Genomic DNA, 19410 nt, shown 5'->3' with positions numbered 1-19410 from the left:
CAACCTTTGATTAAAATTTCACTTTAATGCATTATGATATTAAAATTATACTGAGTGAGAGAAAAAAATACTTAAAGAAATTAAAAACCAGTCACAAAGCTTAGGCGCTGTCTCAATGTTTATGGGACCAAAGGGCAGGGGGGTCCAAACGTTCACTTGAATGTCATTTTCACAAACCACAGTTGGGACGTTTTCTTTTGACTTATCCTTGGTGATTTTTCACTGTGTTGTGCAAAAGAAAAAACATCTATCACCGACTCAAAAAAAAAAAAAAAAAAAAAAAAAAAAAAAAACTCATGGCGACCATCCTCAGTCACCACCTTATAATCGCTTTCTATGATATCGTTCCCTCCCAGCACATCGTCCAGATAACTAACGGTGAAAAAAAATCGTCAGCATACAGCGCCGCTTTGACACTACTGATCTCGAATTCTAACGCGAAATAACGCATATAAAATCAATCTCCAAGCGGAGGAGAGCGACCCAGACGAAACCTTGAGACAGGAGGCCCCCCCCGTAGCTAGCTCCGCCCACCGTAACAGACATCGGACAATACAGAGGCTTGCGTGTAATCTCCTTCTGTTATAACTCCTTCGTGAAACACACCACATGGCTTGGACGCTTCCCCAATGCAGCCACCTCGTAGACAGACCATATGACAGGACTCGCTGGACGCTTCCCCAATGCAGCCACCTTGTAGCAACCACCTCGTTGACAGACCATGACAGGACTTGCTGGACGCTTCCCAAATGCTGGACCCTGCAGACAGACTCTGGCAGGACTCGCTGGCACCAAGAATTGATCGAAGTAGCTGAAGTGTAGACGTGGCCCTTTTCTGCTCGCAGCTGTCAGTGGGAGCTCTATCGAGAATCGCCATAGTCGAGTTCTGTTAACAGAAAGAAAATGGATTAATGACTTTTCCTACCTATGTCAGCAATCTGCATTCAGGCTTACCTTTAAGGGTTTCCATCTCAGTGAAACACCACATGCCTTGGACGCTTACCCACTGCAGCCACCTCGTAGACAGAGCATACTGGTAGCAGGACTCGCTGACCCCAAGGATTGATCGAAGTATCTGAAGGGTCGATGTGGCCCCCTTCTCCTTGCAGTTGTCAGTGGGAGCTGTATCGAGAATCGCCATAATCGAGTTCTGTTAAAAGAAAGAAAAACGGATTAATGACTTTTCCTACCTATATATGTAATAAGAAGAAACCTGGAATGAATGGAAATGTATGCAATGACACTACAACAAGATAGCCCACAACAGCAGAGAGCCGATGACAAATCCTGCGAAGATTCCTGAGCGACGATTCCTTGTGGATAAAAGCGAAGGTTTTAGCTGGTCAGCTTAGAGAAACGTCGGATCCTCCGTCCAGACGACTGCGTGTGAAAGAAACATGTCGATGAGCGATGCGTTGACTTGGGACGAGGAAACGATTCGGAGAAATGCGAGTCGACTCCTGTGTCCTTTGTGCTTGATACTGGGCGCAGTACATAGCATCCGTCTTGTTCCTCCAAAACTGTCTGCGTTGAATGAACGCAATTTCAAAATTTTGCGCTTTTATACCTTTAGTGATGTAAAGTCACATGGTGGCGTTCCTGCTCAACTTGTTCATAGGGGGTGGCGTTTGATAGTGATGCCCATAATTGATTATATAATTATATAATTACTAATTGATTAACATACACATATTATTAGCTTTTTCTTATTTTGATTATTTTGTTTATCATTTTATTTTATAATAAGAGTAATAAGTAATAAGCAGTGACTTCGAAATGTGCAGGCAAATTGGATGACAATTTCTGAGCAACATGCCTTCTCCCCAAAATTGTTTGAAAAGCAATGAATTTGTTGCTTTTTATTCCAGACACTTACTTATAGTGTATGGAGGCCAGTCTAGAGGTGGACACTAAGTTGGACATAGAGGACCCTAGTTTGCTGTTTGACCATTATCTTAACACTTGCCCTGGTCAGGGGAGTAGGACTATAAGAACTGAGGTAAGTTATATGCTCATTTACATTAAATAACGTTTACATAAATATTCCACAAGAAAAGAAACGTGTTTCGTTTACTCAAACATGTAACTTATCATGTAAAGAATTATGTTGAATGTTCGGTGTCATCTGAACTTTTCATTTTAAAAAGTTTTCATAAAGGCGGGTGACGAACAGCACAAATGGAATAAAAAGTCATTGGTTGCTATAAACAGAAGAAGGCGTGTGCCTTCACAATAATTTATGTTGTGACTCATAATATCTGAAATAATAACCATATTATATCAACACCAAGCGTTCTTCGCCTTCATTAGATCGTGTTAACTGGCGGTTCTAGAATTTTGCTTAGGATATGTACATGCCTGGGGAGGGGGAAACGATAAATGTGTTTGGACCTCTTTGCTCTGCAAGTATAAATTTGAAGACATATAAATATTTCTGTGATATACAAGACACCAGGAAGAAATAGTTTGTTAATTTTGTGCCTGCACTTATCCATAGCGTGTCCGCCATTTTATCTGGTATGTCATAGGTACTCATTGGCATAACACTCCCGTATAGCTATGGTGAACCACAGCATGCGACTCTAATACTTTATTCACACTTGTGCCATGCTCAAAACATAAACAACCACTTTAATCACTTTCGGCGATCTTAATTTTAACGTTTGACTTCCTTCCTTGTCTACGTAGGTTTCAGATGAATACCCTCTTTTAATACGCCATAAATACGTAAGTGCAAATTGCCGATTAAACTTCGTAAAATACCAGTCTATTTGCATCAGAAATGGTGCGCTTTTAAGAGCGCGCAGCACACAAACCACTAACGGCTTAAGCGTGGTAAACAGAATGCATCCTTTTCTTTGATCAACTTTGTAATGGGAGTTCATTAATCGTAAGTTAATCTTACCAAATATAGAGTATATTACCCTAAACTTCAGTAGACACTGATTACAATAATAAGCCCTGTCCAAATACCTGACCATAGGGTGGATGACCTGATTGGGTGCCCGAAACTTTTCTTCATTTATAATGGATATTTAAGAGATTGGCTCTCAAAACGGGACTGTTGTTTCTTTTTCTTAAGCTTTGAAGTAAATGAAACAATAGCGTGTTTTAAATATACCTGCAGTTTAAATATTTATAATGTTCACAGCGGCAAGCGAGGGGAAATGTTTTGCTTCTCTTTTTTTCCCAACAATCTTGAATGCACCGCTGACCAGTTAATCTAAGCTCTGTTACACCTACATATGTACAATGTAGGTCCATATGAGTACCACACGTGAAATCGATTATACCACCACCAGCTTTGAAGAAAATGAACCAATGGCTTGCAGAATCGTTTTTTAAATATACCTGCAATTTAAATAACGTTTGCTCCTCTTCTTTTCATGTGCGATACTCCGTACCGTACTCTTCATGAGTATCGCACGTGAAATCGATCATACGGGAGTTATATCTTAAGTTATTGTCTTTAAGCCATTTTGCATTAAAAAGTACATTCAAAAGTACAGTTCTCATTGAAGTTTGTCATACCTTAGACATGCCGGCCTAACTGCCCAATAATAAAACACCTTGAGAATTGTTGCTATGAAATCATCCTTTTTCTAGCATATTAAATTGTTTAACGAACATGCTCAAAACACCTCATCTCCCTGAGCGTATGAGGACGTACTACAAAGTTTGCCTGCGTACCCAAGAGGTATATGACATAAGTCTCACAACCCCCTTTCGTTTTTCTGCTTAGGGGCCAATGTAAGACCACTAATACATGTAGCTGTTACTTTCAGGTTTTTTGCCTCTCAAAAAAATACCCAAGCAAGTCCCAGTTTAACAAAAAATTTGCAAATATGCCGATCACAGGTCGATCACTGAGCATCCATTCTGCAACCAAAGCAGTGCTTGTGTCCCCTGTCTTCAACCACAGCTTGCACCGACCAACCTGCACCGCGTCCTTTGTTCGATTACTTTGAATATGTTCAAAACTTTGCGCTGACCATGGCGTCCACATCGCGAACATTCTTCATACAATTTTAGCAATCACCGTCCCCCTTTTGAGTCGTCAACGGTGACCTGGTCAGTTTCACGGGCGAACAAAGAAGGCACAATGGTCACCTTCCTGTTTAAAAAGGGCTTAAGCAAGTAAAATAATAAAACTTTTATCTACCGATTACTTTACTGTCAGTATTAGCCTATTTCTGTCCTTAGGTCTTCAAATATTTAAATTTTACCAGTTTTACCCTCCTTGGGATAAGTTTCGTTTACTTATATGCCAACATTTACATACATGTACAGGTCAGTAGGGGTCAACTTATGTCAAAGACAACAATTAAATTGATACTTTCGATCGATAACTTCGGCCAAAATGTGATAAACATGAGTTAGCTAGTGACAGTTATAGGAACATGATAAATGTGAAGATAAAGGTTTAACTGGCAAGATTCATTACTACCTCATTATTGCGTGGTCATCAGATCGTTGTCAATTTAAACCATATACTTCACCATTATGGCTGTCTTTACTCTTCAAGCAGGGCAATTATGCTTGCCGCGTGGGGGTAATGGACTTCAGCAATTAGTGATTATTGACATGGATATCTGGTATCGTATTTGGGCATCCTGTTGATTTTGAAAAGATTTCGTCCCTAAGAATTTATAACGCAAAAATCATGCTACGTATACACATACCTGAAGATGAACCGTTATCAAGGATCTCGACTTTTGCAGAGATTTGCAGCATTTCTTGTTGCTTTCCCTCTGAAAGGTTTACACATTTTCACGTAAGATTGTATTTTACTATTATCTAGTACATTTTTTCATTTGAAAAGGAAATAAAAAATTAGAAGATCTGGTAAAAAAATTGAGAAATTAAAAAACACCCATGAGTTCATGGGACTTCAGTACCAATTTTGGCTATTCTTGCAATAAGATATTTCACAGTCGACAATTATTTATAGTTTGACAATATCGCAATTCTTTATCAAGTTGACGTGTTGGGTTTTGCACCAGCTTGAAGCTAATTATTAATGTGACTCTGCATTAGAAGTTGATCAGATTTACTTACCAGTATCCTACATCTGTCTATAATTTCATGGTTATAGATAAGGTCACATGCCAATAATCTGTGGAAAAACAGTAAATCAGTTTAGGGCTCATTTTTCTTTTCTTACGAACCAAACGCATACTAACAATACGAACAGTTAGTGTGGATCAAAAATTGTAGCAAATTCGTTAAAATGTCGACAAATTTTTTTCTTAACTTTTTACATAAAAATGGTTAAAATACTTGTAGTCATGTATATGTTCGCGATCGTTATCTACCCTACCGAGCATAATTAGGGATTTCAAACTGTAGTCGCAAACCCTTTCCTAACCCACATAATTTGACTGATGTCAATTGTCGAAAAAGATAAATAATTACTTTTTTATTTCTTTTGTTGACAATTAACTGGTAGATAAATGGTCATTAGGATTAATGGTCTCTGGAAAAGCGTTTATTATGATTAATCACGTAAACATTATTACTCTATTTCATCCGAGAGTTTATAATGATAAGAGTAATGGCCAGAAGAGATAAATCTTGTCGTTGTCAGTTTTCCTGTCTATTTAAACTTGACATTTGTATTTTTGCAGATTGATCTATAAACCGAATCGAATGGCAATTAACAATAAGAATATTACTTTGAATTATCACCTGGCTTCTGAGAGAGGAAAATGATGTCCAATTACACGTCATTTATCTACGTTTCTGGACAGCCTATATATATATATATATTGCAGCGAGTATCCACAGTCGTTACTACGATAAAGAAACTAGATGAAAGCAAGGGATGCCACGTCGCCATACCATGTCGCTTCGAACAAAGTTTCTTATGACTGTCTCACTGATAACAAATTGTCAAGGGATGTCGTCAGAATTGGGAAACTCTACCAGCAAACCTGGCACCGTAACGATATCGCCACCGACCGTCTCCCCGCTGACAAAAGATCGCTTCTCTTTTAAAAATCAAGAAGACAAGCTCCACCCTGATCTCTACCCGTTAAACCTCATGCAGAAGATTCCTTTGAACAATGATACAACCGAGCGACAAAGGTTTGTTGGCGTTCACTTTCAGCATTTTGTCCTAGAGGATTCGCCTGGCTGTGACAAGGACTACGTTGTAATTACAGAAGATCATGCCATTCTTTGGGGACCAGTATGCGGCCGCCAGGAAACCTTCTTGCGTGCCTTCCACGCGAACATCTTCAATGTCATGCTGCTTTTTCAACCAAGGGGGCACTTAGATTTGCTTTTCAGCAGCGATTACGAGGTAGCTGCGGCGGGATTTACCGGGGATGTATTCCGCATCTCTAATTTCTCATCAGAGGTCAGTTCACCATGTACACATTTCATCGGATTACAATCAGGTTGGATCAAAGCACAGTCAAAACTCTCTCAGTGTAAATTTTACCTAACTGCCCCGGGGGATCGCGTTCTAAATGTCACAGTTCAAGTACCTGAAGAGGAAACGTGTGGCGATTTAACTTTTTATGACATTGATGAAGGCGTGGAAAAACTGTTGGGAAAACATCACGTGAATAGAACTTCGACAACATTTTCTATTCACGGCAACACGGACCAGATGGTTATTACCCTTTCACCATGTACAGGTTTCCATGGAGATATTGTCGCAATCTACGATGCCATCCCCCGGGAGAGAGTGGAAAATAAACGATATCGAGTTTCCCATAGTTTATTCCTATGTGATGTGGATACACCAGTGACTCTAGACAAACAGCCAGTATGGCTGCCTTTTCAAGTTGACTCCAGATTTCACAAAGTTTTAGTGCATAAAATTATGTTTACTTTAATCGCATTTGAAACAATCTTGACAAGCCACATGCTAAATAAACAATATATGTCATGTTTTTCATAGGTAGCGAGACTACAACGGAACAAGATCGGTATTAAGAAAACCAATACTTTTTAATGTTTTTCCTCCCATTTGTATAGTGAATGCAATTCAAATTTTCAGGGAACACCCTTACGCTGGACAGATAAAAATGCCCTTGTATATTCTGAGTGGTACGGACCAGTAAAGTATGGCTACAACGAGCTTGAAATCCCCCAACCCCTAAAGCCCGTTGTAGAAAAGACCCTATTACAACCACTAATAGAGTTTACTTTGGAGTGCACGCTAATGATGCCTTTTCCTCCGAAACGTGAACATTTCCATGGCAAGAGTCGGTGGTCAAATTGGGCAAGAATTCCATGTCAACAACCAATCTGCTGCATGATGTCCGTCTGCAAGAAGTCATCCAAGACGCTGAAAACAGATTCAAATCAATCAAAAAGTAATTTGCCAGAAACCAACACTTTATTTAAAAATGCAGTGATGCGTAGAGAGTCTTTCATACCAAAACATTACTGCCCCGAGAAATGGGTGTACATCAGCGGTCGGTGCTTTTATTTGTATCGACTGGATAGTTTCGGACTGCTGAATATATCCATAACTGATAAAACAAGATACGTCGCATATTCACAGTCCAGCCACTGGACAAAGGAAGGCAAGAACAGCCTCACTTTTAAAAGTGCAGTAGAAATGTGCAGCTCTTATGGAGGAGCAGTCGCAGTGTTCGATGCTTCTTCGTTTTCGGATAGTAAATACATGCGATATTATCATAGGATCTGGGCTAAAGAAACTCAGTGGGTGAACCAAAGCGCCATTTTAGATACTAGTGATAAACTTACCAATGTGAAAAGATTTTCGGAATTTGTTTTGCCTTGGTTCCGAACCCCATCAGGAAACTGTGCGCTCGTGTCAGTTGCAAGTGACGAGCTGATGTCCAACTCCGTCATGATAATGACTTCTGGCTTGTGCTTGTCAGATGCGACACAAGGCTCCCTTTTTGCTCTCTGCGAGACGGCGTTGTTAACAGAAAAACAAGACTGCTCCACACATCAATACCGGTGTAGTGACGGGACGTGCATCTCTGTCAGAAATGTTTGTGACGGGGAGAAGAATTGTCTGGGTGGAGAGGACGAATTTAACTGCTTTTGTGGTTCAGATAGCTTTCGCTGCACGAATGAATCGTGCATTCCTATAAGTAAGGTGTGTGATCGCGTCTATGACTGCACAGACGGAAGTGACGAAGACTGGTGTTTATTTCCTGTTTACAGTGATCAACATTACAGGTGCCAAAATGGACAATGCAGCAACATTTCCCTAATATTTGAAAGAAACCCTACTACTACTGAAAACCCTAACAGACACCCTCCGTCTCCTCGACATCCGGGGCCGTGTGATAACAGAGTCCAGTGCTTCGCAGGGCCATGCATACATATTAACACTAAGGATGACAGGTACCCGGACTGCCCGGGTTTATCACAAGAGGATGAGCCCATCGAAGCCCTTCCTTATGCCAAGGAAACCAGCTGCGAATCCAGCACATTCAGCCAACAAATCAACTACACTTATTGCCCATCTCTAGACCAAATCAGATGTACCCCTGGTCATAACCACTGCTTTCCTCGTCATTTGGCCTGTATTCACGATAAAGTGCAACAGAAAGCGTTAAATGACTGTAGACATTTTGAGCATCTTCAACAGTGCCAGACGTATGAATGCCCCAGTATGTTTAAATGCCCCAACACATACTGCATTCCATTGCGACAAGTCTGCGACGGGGAAAAAGATTGTCCTCGCGGGGAAGACGAGGATAAAGCAAGATGCACCAATTATACATGTCCAGGACATTTTCGGTGTAGAGGAGAACGCCAGTGTTTGCACCAGAGTGAAGTTTGCAATGGTGTAGTGAATTGTAAACACTCAACTGACGACGAAGCTTTCTGTGACATAAATGCAACCTTATCCAATGGTTGCAAGCACAAAGGATACTTTTTGGACTGCACGGGGAAAGGATTAAGTTCCATACCTAAGTATTCTCCTGATATTAGGGGGCTGGATTTTGCCAGAAACAATTTGTCTCTTAGGAGTAAAGCGTTTAAAGGATACTTTTTATTAGTGAGACTCGATATCAGTTTCAACCATTTGAAAACGATTCCACCTAGGGTCTTCTTACACTTAAGAAATGTTTTATATCTAGATCTTTCATACAATCAGATAGCAGCTTTTACTTCCGATGTCTTTACTGGAATGATCAACCTTCAACACTTGATTCTTGAAGGAAACTCTCTGCAAATGATTGAACCCGGTGCATTCGAAGGCTTAAGAAGCTTAGGGATTTTGAACCTCAGCTTCTTTAATATCAACGTTTTATCAAGAGATACTTTCAGAGGCTTGAAATCTCTTTCTGTTCTTAACATAAGCCATAATGCATTATCGTCCGTGGCAGACGGTGCATTCAGGGGTCTGCCAAGACTTAAGGTTTTAGATATATCAGGTAACAAGGACGCTCTGGTAGAACCTGAGGCATTTGTAGAGCTTAGCGCAGAGACACTGAAGTCCGATCAATTTGGTATTTGTTGCCTGGCTCAGCGGAAGGGTAATGTTGGCGTTTGCTTTCCCCCAAAAGACGAGTTCTCCTCCTGCTCTGACCTGCTGCAAAATCAATTTCTGCAGGTGTCCATCTGGGTTATGGGAATTTTAGCATGCTTGGGTAATGCAGTCGTGCTCATATATTGGCTAAGACATAGAGACCTCTAGCATATTGGTCATGAATCTTGCCTTGTCGGACCTCTTGATGGGGGTGTACCTTGTCATTATAGCCGCAGCCGACACTAGCTACCGTGGTTTTTACGCCTCTCAAGCCACCAAATGGATGTCTAGTGGTCTGTGTAAATTTGCAGGATTTCTGTCCATGGTTTCCAGTGAAATGTCTGTGGTGATCTTAGTTTTGATCACGACAGATAGACTGGTGTCTATTGTATATGCCATGAAGATTCAAAAGATGGACACGAAGGCGAGCTTATTGATGACTGGTCTCAGTTGGGTCGTAGTTGTTATGTTAAGTACAGTTCCTCTTATTGAAGTCGGTTACTTCAAAGATTTTTACGGACATAACTCGGTCTGTTTGCCGTTCACGTTGAGCAGGGTCGAGTTCGGGGGCAGGGAATACGCCTACGTAATATTCGTATTTTTCAATTTTACTGCCTTTCTTTTCATCTCTTCTGCCTATGTTGCCATTCTGAGACATGTCTATCAATCGAGGAAGCAATCTGGGAGAGAAGAGACACATAGGGATGTGCAGTTATTAAAAAGGGTCTCTCTGATTTTGATAACCGACTTTTTGTGCTGGGTCCCAGTTACGGTGCTTGGGATTTTGAGCATGGCAGGCGTCCCAATTAATCCTGAGGTCTCAAGTTGGGTCGCAGTCTTTATCTTACCTATCAACTCCGCCATGAACCCGATGTTATACACTCTTGCCAATATCAAGATATGTGGGAAACTAAAGAAGAAAAAACGAGAAACCCAGGTACATACCAGGACCACATGCTTGTGAGAACACTGTGTGAGTCATTCCGATTCTGATTCACTTGATAATATATACCATCTTTCCGGACTGTGGCCTTGATTTAAGGATTAGTCTTTGTGATACGATAACGCACAGTGAATGCCTATCCCGGGAAGTTGATTTGGGTTTGCTGAAATCATAATGGAAAAAGGAATCACAATTCATCAGCCATCATATACGATACATGGTGTATCAAGTGAGCAGATTCAGCAATCAAATTTATTTTAACGAATGAACATCCTCCCCCCCCCCAAAAAAAAATAAATAAATAAAAAATCAGTGGAACCGTATTGTGTTAGAAGAGATTGTGTCGACTTTAAAACGTTACCATCAGGTTATTGTGCAAACTTGTCCTCTTGTAAAACAAAAGAAAAATATGTTATTCTTTTTACACTTTTACGGCTGTTTTGTGTCTGGATCATTCATTCCTGACATTCGGTCTTTGATTCTTTTCGGTCGGAACTGTGCATTTAGTTTCTATCTTATATTATTCTTTTTTGTGTATTTCCATCACACTGTATAAAAGATCTTAGAGTCCTAGCACTACTACCCCTGTACAAGTGTCGCCACTGAGGTATTACTGTTGAGGAACACAGCTATTCCTCTATCCTCAAGGTAACTTCTATGTATATATACCCAGTAGATGAGTCCCAGTTCGAACGTGACACGGTATCTCTTCTCGAACACTTGTGAGTTAAACTCTATTTCCGTGATCACAAATCAAGAATCGGGAATTAATCTAGGGCTATTTTGATGAGTGATGGCTCGTTATTACGAATTGATACCACTAATCAATATTGATATTGTACGAGTATGTATTAATAAAATCCTTTTGCTATTAAAGTAATCTCACTGCTAGCTTTCACGTTTTTGACGTTCGATTGTACAGCCGTCAATCAAGTGAATTTGATTGACAGAATATAAAGTTTCAAACTTTATGTACGGTTGGTCAGCTATTGGTAGGTAAGGTGAGCTGAATACTTGGTTTTGATCTTTTTTATTGTTCTAAAGGCTCTAAGAGGTTTTTCATATGCGTCATCCTTCCTTGTTTAACAAAACGAATTTTTTCAAACCATAAAAGGTTACTTTATCTCTGACATTTGCTACGAGCGCCGTGCGATGAAATCGTATACTATTTTAGTCACTGAGGCGTATAATATAGCATGTTCTCCCGTAAAACTCCATCCAGTCCAGACGGTCAAGTCTTTTTGAAATCCTTTGGCGAAATATGAGAATTGGCCTCTCCACTCGGTCGTTAACGATCATAAAAAATGCAGTTCTCTATAGGTTGTCTTGGAGAGACAGTAAAATCTCATCCTGTGCGGCAACATTAACACCAGCCAGACAGGGAGATATCCATGCACCCCTTACACTCCACTCTCCCTGACCACTCAAACAATCAGTGAAACTGAGAAAGTAAGTATTCTTGACAGATCGAGATATTTAGTTTGAATCGGGAGGTGCGTCCCCAGTGTTGACAGGCACGCAAATATTCAGCGGTTGTTTGTTTAAACCACGTAAACGTTGTGACGTTCTGCCCAAAGCCACACCGTTAGCAGAGAATGACCCGAAGAAATGCACTCGTTTTGCTTTATGTAATGATCACAAATGAACACTACATACATGTAATTCCAAGTGCGGCGGAATTAAAGAAAACAACGACATTATGAACATAAAGCAACTCATTTACTGATCGTATCACAACATGTAACATCCGTACAGATAATATCACTACATCTATCAGTGCTCTTTTCCGTGTAAAATATCTTCCTTATCCTACCTATTTAACATTATGCGTGCTCTTTTTGTTTGGAAATTATATTTTAAATGTAGATATTTCAAGCTTACGCATAAGTTAAAATCATTAATCAACACTATTCAATGTTTATCACTTATCCGCTCCATTTCTTTTTATTAATGGGACCTTCATCAGCCAAATTTCGAACATCATGCTTGAGTTTGTTCTATTCCTTTAACTGACATGTCTTATTACTTAAATTGGCTTAGATTAAGGAGACATACTTTATACATGTGTGTGAAGATCAAACGTCAAGTGATGACACTGAGTTACTATTATATAAGAAAATCCGTGTTTCTAGTGTCTAAAATATGCATTAAAAATAATGAAGAAAAAAGTTAAAAGAAGCCTACACACTTATTTGACTTATATTGCCTATAAATAATGCTGTTTGTTTAAAAAATCGACAAATGCAAAAAAAAAAAAACAAAAAAAAAACATTGAAATATTGATAAATCACATTTCTATAGAAATGGACATGGTGTAGATGAGGACGGATATGCACATAAAAATAGTGCTTTAAGTTTATAAACAAAATATAAATGCATATATCAAGTATAAAGACCAGTTGTTAGTGACATTAATTGGACGGAATAAAAGCAGTCAAACAGTAACAATACTGTAACATGTATAAGTTAAATGCATTAAAACAATGACTGTATTGCATAAATTCAAGAAAAATATCTAAGTTTAGTCTTATTTTCTTTGGGAATGTCATACATCTTATACATGTACATAACACAGCAAAGAGAGAGTTGAAAAAATCTGTAAATGACATTGTCCAAAAATTCTTATATCACAGCTATATATATTGAAATTAATAAATATCACTGTTTTTGGAAAATCTTAATAAATATGGAATGTTCAATCATAAAGCATTTGCCTCTATCTAAAAATAAAAAGCTTTCAACATGCGTATATTTACCCTCAGATGAATGTTCCCTATTAAGTACTCTAAAACAGAGATCAACCAAGACACATCGAGTAGTTCTAGTCCTAAATGGTACTGCCAAATACTGCTACCAAATTGTGAACATAATATATATCACCTCGTAAATATATTTATCGGTGATGGAAAGAGATCAGCCTTAAAAAAAGGAGGAAAACTCTCACCCTCCAGAAACGTTCCCTTTCTTAAAATTTTATTCAGACTCCAGCAGCTTTCAAATTTCTTGTTTGAGTAATGAGGTGATTCTCTAGAGGGAGGGAACTTTCTATCCCTGATTTGTGGTTGAAAATTACAATCAAGCAGAAATATCACAACATTAATTGCGTAAGCACACTTGTAAAATCAAATTTTTTGGAATAATGAATAGTCCAACATCAGAACCTCTTGCTTAAATAATTATACTTCCACAAAGTCACATCCTCATATGGCACAAACAAAATCAACCAGGCAACCACTGTTGTTGACTTTGAGGATAATATAATTACATTATCACACATGCTTTGCTCTTCTTCTCCCCATTTCCTTCACCTTGTGCCTGGGCAGGTGCCTGAGCAGGTGCCTGACCATTACTCTCCTGGGCCACAGAATTGTTCTTTTTGGCCTTGGCATATGATCCAGCAACTCTGGCAGCAGCTTGTGTAGCTTTCATCTTTCTGGTAGATTTTTTCTTTTCCAATTTCTTTGGTGAGGCGGGACCATTGATGGTCACATGCTCTGCAATTCTAGGAGCTAGAAGTACAGAAAGTCAAAATTAGATCAATTTTGGCTTCTAAAGAATATTTCTTGATACACATTCATTGCTTTATTTCAGGGATGACTGATTACAATTCCCATAGCATGAAGGTTTAGGTGCCACTCATATCAATGGGTCTGTAACTGCATAATAAATGTTGAAACACATGAGTATGTTCAAAATCGAGGTAATACAACTGATATTAGTGAACAGAGAAGAAGTATATAAAATATGCCCTACTACCACAAGAAAGTTTTATTGCTGAATTGATCATATCTGATATATTCAAGTCAGTAGAGTGTCTGCTTGAAACAGTCATTAACTATAAAGTATAGATTGAAAGGATCTATTAGAAAGTCTTTATTTCAGTATATCTATACTGTAAATCCTCTCTTGGCATTTGGACTATTGTGTGTCATATGTAATGAAAAACACAAAGTAAGGCTAATTTAAAAAATGATTAAGCAATGTCAATGCATCAAATGGATGTTGTTTACCTTGCAGGTCTTGGGCAGTGATTTTCAGGGCGCTGGCTGCATCCTGCCCCTGGGTCTGTCTGGCCTGTACAGTTTGCTCATATTTAGAATCCGCTGAAATTAGACCACTTAGACGTTCTATACATATTTTCTTTACTTTTTTTAAGCATCAGTTAAACTGCAAATATGTTTGTGACTTTGATACATGTAGTATACTGTCAAGATGCAGAGGATTGCCTATAAAATTAATTACTGAATCATGTTAAAATAACATTAATTGTAAACTTCATGAAAGGACAACAAAGCAGATCTCCTTGTAAGGCAAATATAATTAAGGTGCTCTTCCTTCTAACTTTTTTTTTATAATTTTCTTTAAGAACACTAAAATATTGTTGTAATTGTATCATTTTGGCATGGTAGAGTGCATCAATTTTCAAATCACCTTTGATGAGCTGCATTGTTTCTTCATCACATTTCGAGTACGGCAACACAGCATCTTTGGCTGTGGCCAGGTCGCTGTTCAAGATAGTTATACGAGGCCCGTCTGCATGCTTGGGACATAACCAGCGGATTTTACCACTGGGCAACAAACATCTAAAACAAGACAATGTCATGATATTATTTAAGTAGAATTAGAAATATCCTATGTGAGGATAAACTTTATGGAAAATATATACATTTAAACATAATAATCTTAATTTAATGACTTGTTTGAATAAGCACTTCAATCACCAAATAAAGCTGTACAGAATTTTAAGTAAACTATAACAATTATACACAATTTACAGTACTCTTCCCTCACAGCAAACCTAGAAAATTCTGAGCGTTTTCTCCTGCTGCTGTTTCCCATTATCTGCGGTACCAACCTTTTCAAATGTCCTCTAACTTTATGCACATCATTCTTCATCACCTCTTCACGGAAATGTTTGAAGGCCTTGGCAAAGCCGGAAGTGTCTGTTCCTTTCTGTAATTATACAGATAAATAACAGACACATTTAAATTTATTACTCATACTACTAGTATATGATACAAAACTTACAATGTGAAAAAAAATCTAATGCCATTACATGTAAGTCATCAGAATCATGTCTGAATGAATAAATTAAATTTTAATCTTTAAGGGATATTTGGGAAGAGTGATGTAGCATTGTCAAACCATACAGGTCATAATTCAAACATCTTCTGTCTGTCCATGGTTAAAAATCTCATAAATGGTTTCATTTTTATGTGATCAACATTTCCTATTCTCCATATGTGGATCGACCTGGTTTAGTAATAGCCAAGTGTGCAAAACCAGAAGATAGAAAGGAAATCCCAAGCCAAAAAACTGCTAAAAGACACGAGGAACTTCAGAAATGTGTACATAGAAGAATTTACAACTGTGGAGCAATGTAGAAAAAGTAACAATATCCGTGCAATAGTGAATCACATTGATTCAGGGAAGGGGAATATCCACATAAGAGGGACCTCCGTGATGCTTGACCACAATGATAGTAGGACAGGCAGGCAGTGACAATGATGGTAGGACAGGCAGGCAGTGACAACGATAGCAGTACGGGCAGGCAGAGCGACAATGATAACAGGACAGGCAGGAAGAAGAGTAACAACGGAATACAAACAAGGACTTCCAATCAGGATAAACAACATGGAATTCTGTCATCCATAATTATAAAACAAGAAATGGAAATTATAGGATTAGCAGAGACACATTTGTGCTCCAGTAACTGTGACAAGATTGATATCAACGGCTATATTTGGTTAGGCCTGGAAAGACCAATGCACAACAGGGCTAGGTCTGGCTCCGGAGGGGTAGGATTTTTAATTATTAAGAAACTTATAAATGTTTTCTTTTCAATGTTACTGTACTAGATGACTCTTCTGATGGCATCCTTTGGATACAAGCAAGTGCCTACCAGCTCAATGTCTCTGACAAACTCCAGTGCCTCATCCGAGCCCCCCATACAGGTCAGGTTGACCCCACTGTGTTTGAGAACGGCATTCATTCTGGCCAGATAGGCTGCCGAGTCGGCTATAAACTTCTCCTGGTCTTTCAGCTTCAGGAGGATAGGTGGCCCACTCAAGTGCCAGCCCTGAAAATTAGACAAAAATTTTTTAATAATATGAACTATGAAGGTGGACTTTTAAATCTTATTGTGCATGTAAGACATAAAGTAACCTACACAGTAAATTTTATTATAATCCCATCATTTAGAAGATATTTTGTACAATAGTGTCCTTTATCATTTAAATGTATAATCTTATATACAAAGAAATCATAATACTACTGTGACAGTTCAAAGTTAAGTTTTCGAAAAAAAATATCATGGTATTTAAATGATACCTTTATTCATACTTTCACACTAGACTGAGCTGGTGAAAGTGAAGTGATAAATACCCTATTTGATTCAGTTACAGAAATTATACTCAACTTTTTGCTGCATAAAATTACACCTAAGGGGGAGGGGAAAAAAAGCAGACCTATGATTTTATTGTATTGGAACTTACGCTGGAAAAATGTAAATAAATAAATCCCATGTCTTTACCTGTTCATATTCACAGAGAATCTTGCATACCAACTTGCGCTGCTGGCCAGTTTGATCATCGGGCTCGCTGACAGGTGGCTGAAGATTGACCATACTCTTCTTAACGGCCTCAGCATGACCTAAAATTCCAACCACATAATTTAGAAACTTGTAATCAATAAATGAATAAAATGAAATAAATTATGTCCCCTTAATATAAAATGTTCACAAATACATAAGTTAACATATAATTATCTTTTGAAAAGAATTAAAGTACCCTGCTAGAAACATTGGAGTTTTTGGAAGGTTAATTATCTAATTAACAAGATTTTAATTGCCCTCATGTACAGAATGTTTGGACGAGTGTCATTTGTTCCGTAAAAGATAATTTAGGTTTTGTAATTGAGAAATCTCCTGAGATTTTTATACTCAGGCTTGTGCAAGCATGTGATATAAAAGGTTTTTATTGACTTATCATAGTTAAGAAATATATTAATATATGTAGAACAAAAACAGAAATCCCAACATGGGAAGGAACTAGACAATATGTTAATTACTACAGAAATATTTGTTTATATGCTTTTTATATGTATACCGACAAAAAAAACAACAACATGTTAAAAGAAAATGGGAAAATATTGATCACATATTACAGCTTAATTGACAAGCAACTAGTTAATGATAAACCTCTTAGTGTTCAATTGTAAGGTTACCAACATGAACTGTCAATCTCTACTTCTATCCTTTTATGCAATACTGTAACTGTACAACCTTTTTTTACTGAGAGAGAGAGAGAGTCCAAGTGTGTGTGTGTGTGTGTGTGTGTGTGTGTGTGTGTGTGTGTGTGTGTGTGTGTGTGTGTGTGTGCAATTCATAAGCCAAAAAACTGTAAGATTGTATATTTATTTGCTACTGAAAAAAAAAGTTTTTAATCATCACAGTCACTTGGCATTAAAGAATTTTTATCACCACACATCATAAAATTCCACCTCTCTCTTTCTTTTCAGTTAACTCACTGAACCACATGTAATAAAAGAAGCAAATCAAAGCAAATTCATCAAAAAACAGAAAAAAAAAGTTTCAAAATTTAAAAAAGTGTACTGAGTACAAAACTGTACCTTCCAGGTCCACGTAGTCCAGTACGCACAGTTTTGGGTATGGCATGATATCAAGATTGATGGCATGGTGGACTTCAATAAACCTCATCAGCTTTCTCTGGATGAGCTCAAACTCCTCCTAAGAAAGTAGATATAATGACGATTGTTGATAATGATGATGATGATCATTGCCAGAAACACAGGACAGAGTGCAAGGTCTCATTTCAAAGAAGAAGGAAATAATGAAGTTAGTCTCAACTTTACAACTGAAAAATGCAGTCTAATTTGACACATAATCAATCAGTAGAAAGTATTGAACAATGAGTAAGAAATGGCTCAAATATTCGAGAGACAGGCACTACAATTAAGATCTATCCTGGATTAAAGTACGTAGCCTAAAAATAGTCAGACTCAGTCTCAAAACATGGAGCAACTTCTGAGTACTAAGTTGTTTTATAAAGTGAGGCTAAGAGGGTATATACATGTACAGGTAAAAGATGTAAAGTAAGATCTAGAAATACCTGTTACAGAAGGAAAGAAGGCTACAGCTAGTAGTGTCTGTTGAAAGGAAAATGAGACAGAAGACAGTTACTAGTGGCTCCACCTTGGGAGAATATCAAAAACTATCATACTTAAACAAATTTTAATTTTAATTCATTTTAATTTTAATTAATCTCAAAAGATCAATAGATTAACTCATAAAAATATAAGGTTTTTGTTTATCAACATATAATTCATTATCTTTAAAAAAAGATCCAAGTGCTGTGTAATTTTGATTCCATAAGAATAAGAATTTTATCCCCTGTTATGGATACAGTCACTGCAGTGCATATACTGGGGCCATTTCATGTGAAAGTGGCATTTCATAAACATTTCAAACTTCAAAATTGTAAAATGAAACATTTAATCAGGTTTCAAACCAACCCTTAAAATGTAACTATTTTATCACCTGGAAAGAGACAATTTTCTCTTGTTTCTGTCGTTTCTCGGCTGCCGGTGTGTGATCTGCAGCTTCCGCAGGTTGGGCCTTGACAGCCTCTTTCTTTTCCATTTCCTCCTTCACCTGAGCAATTCTGTCTTGTATTTCCTTCAGGAACATAGGTGGATATTCCTTCAGATTCTGCTGAAAGTTGAACTTGGGGGGAAGAGTATTCTTCTTACTTGTGTCAGAGGCCCGTCCACGCATTAGAAGGATGCTGACCTAAGATATCAAACAGATCAACTTTAAATACCCTCCCTAAATACTGCGCACATGTCCCATCAAAGTATGTATGTTGCCAAAATCTATATGTCTCAGACATTGTGTATCTTACTGATAAATAAAAGTCAAGAATGTTGTCTTTAAAAGCAATAGAGAAGTAGTTAACATATACAAAGCATGATAAAT

The 19410-nt window shown here is 38.1% G+C and overlaps 3 protein-coding genes across 4 annotated transcripts in view; 2 read left to right on the top strand and 1 right to left on the bottom strand.

The window, feature by feature from the left end:
• The window catches only part of LOC147763043 (RNA helicase MOV-10-like), a 296407-nt gene that overhangs the window by 197058 nt on the left and 79939 nt on the right, over positions 1 to 19410 (top strand). The gene's annotated exons all lie outside the window — the stretch shown is intronic.
• On the top strand, positions 9651 to 10436 carry LOC147763045 (G protein-coupled receptor GRL101-like). The gene has a single exon (XM_087008729.1). It carries the CDS (start codon positions 9651 to 9653, stop codon positions 10434 to 10436), a length of 786 nt encoding a protein of 261 aa, XP_086864855.1.
• The window catches only part of LOC106160503 (uncharacterized), a 67079-nt gene continuing 59781 nt past the window's right edge, over positions 12113 to 19410 (bottom strand). For both annotated transcript variants that reach the window (XM_087007831.1, XM_087007832.1), the window contains exons 58-65: positions 18973 to 19224; positions 18045 to 18162; positions 16948 to 17066; positions 16318 to 16494; positions 15271 to 15368; positions 14847 to 14998; positions 14426 to 14518; positions 12113 to 13924 (exon numbers count right to left, since the gene is read on the bottom strand). In XM_087007831.1, coding sequence (XP_086863957.1) covers positions 13677 to 13924; positions 14426 to 14518; positions 14847 to 14998; positions 15271 to 15368; positions 16318 to 16494; positions 16948 to 17066; positions 18045 to 18162; positions 18973 to 19224 — 1257 coding nt within the window. In that variant the 3' untranslated portion in view covers positions 12113 to 13676. The remainder of the gene's footprint in view (positions 13925 to 14425; positions 14519 to 14846; positions 14999 to 15270; positions 15369 to 16317; positions 16495 to 16947; positions 17067 to 18044; positions 18163 to 18972; positions 19225 to 19410) is intronic.

This window comes from Lingula anatina, chromosome 3, assembly GCF_051362555.1.
Source record: "Lingula anatina isolate TDL-2025a chromosome 3, LinAna3.0, whole genome shotgun sequence".
NCBI lineage: Eukaryota > Metazoa > Brachiopoda > Lingulata > Lingulida > Lingulidae > Lingula > Lingula anatina.
The sequence above is the reverse complement of the archived record's forward strand: the minus strand, read 5'-3'. Positions and strand labels throughout refer to the sequence as shown.

What these genes read in the sequence shown, in the direction of transcription:
- LOC147763045 (XM_087008729.1), top strand. Translation starts at nt 9,651, where the DNA reads ATGAATCTTGCCTTGTCGGACCTCTTGATGGGGGTGTACCTTGTCATT.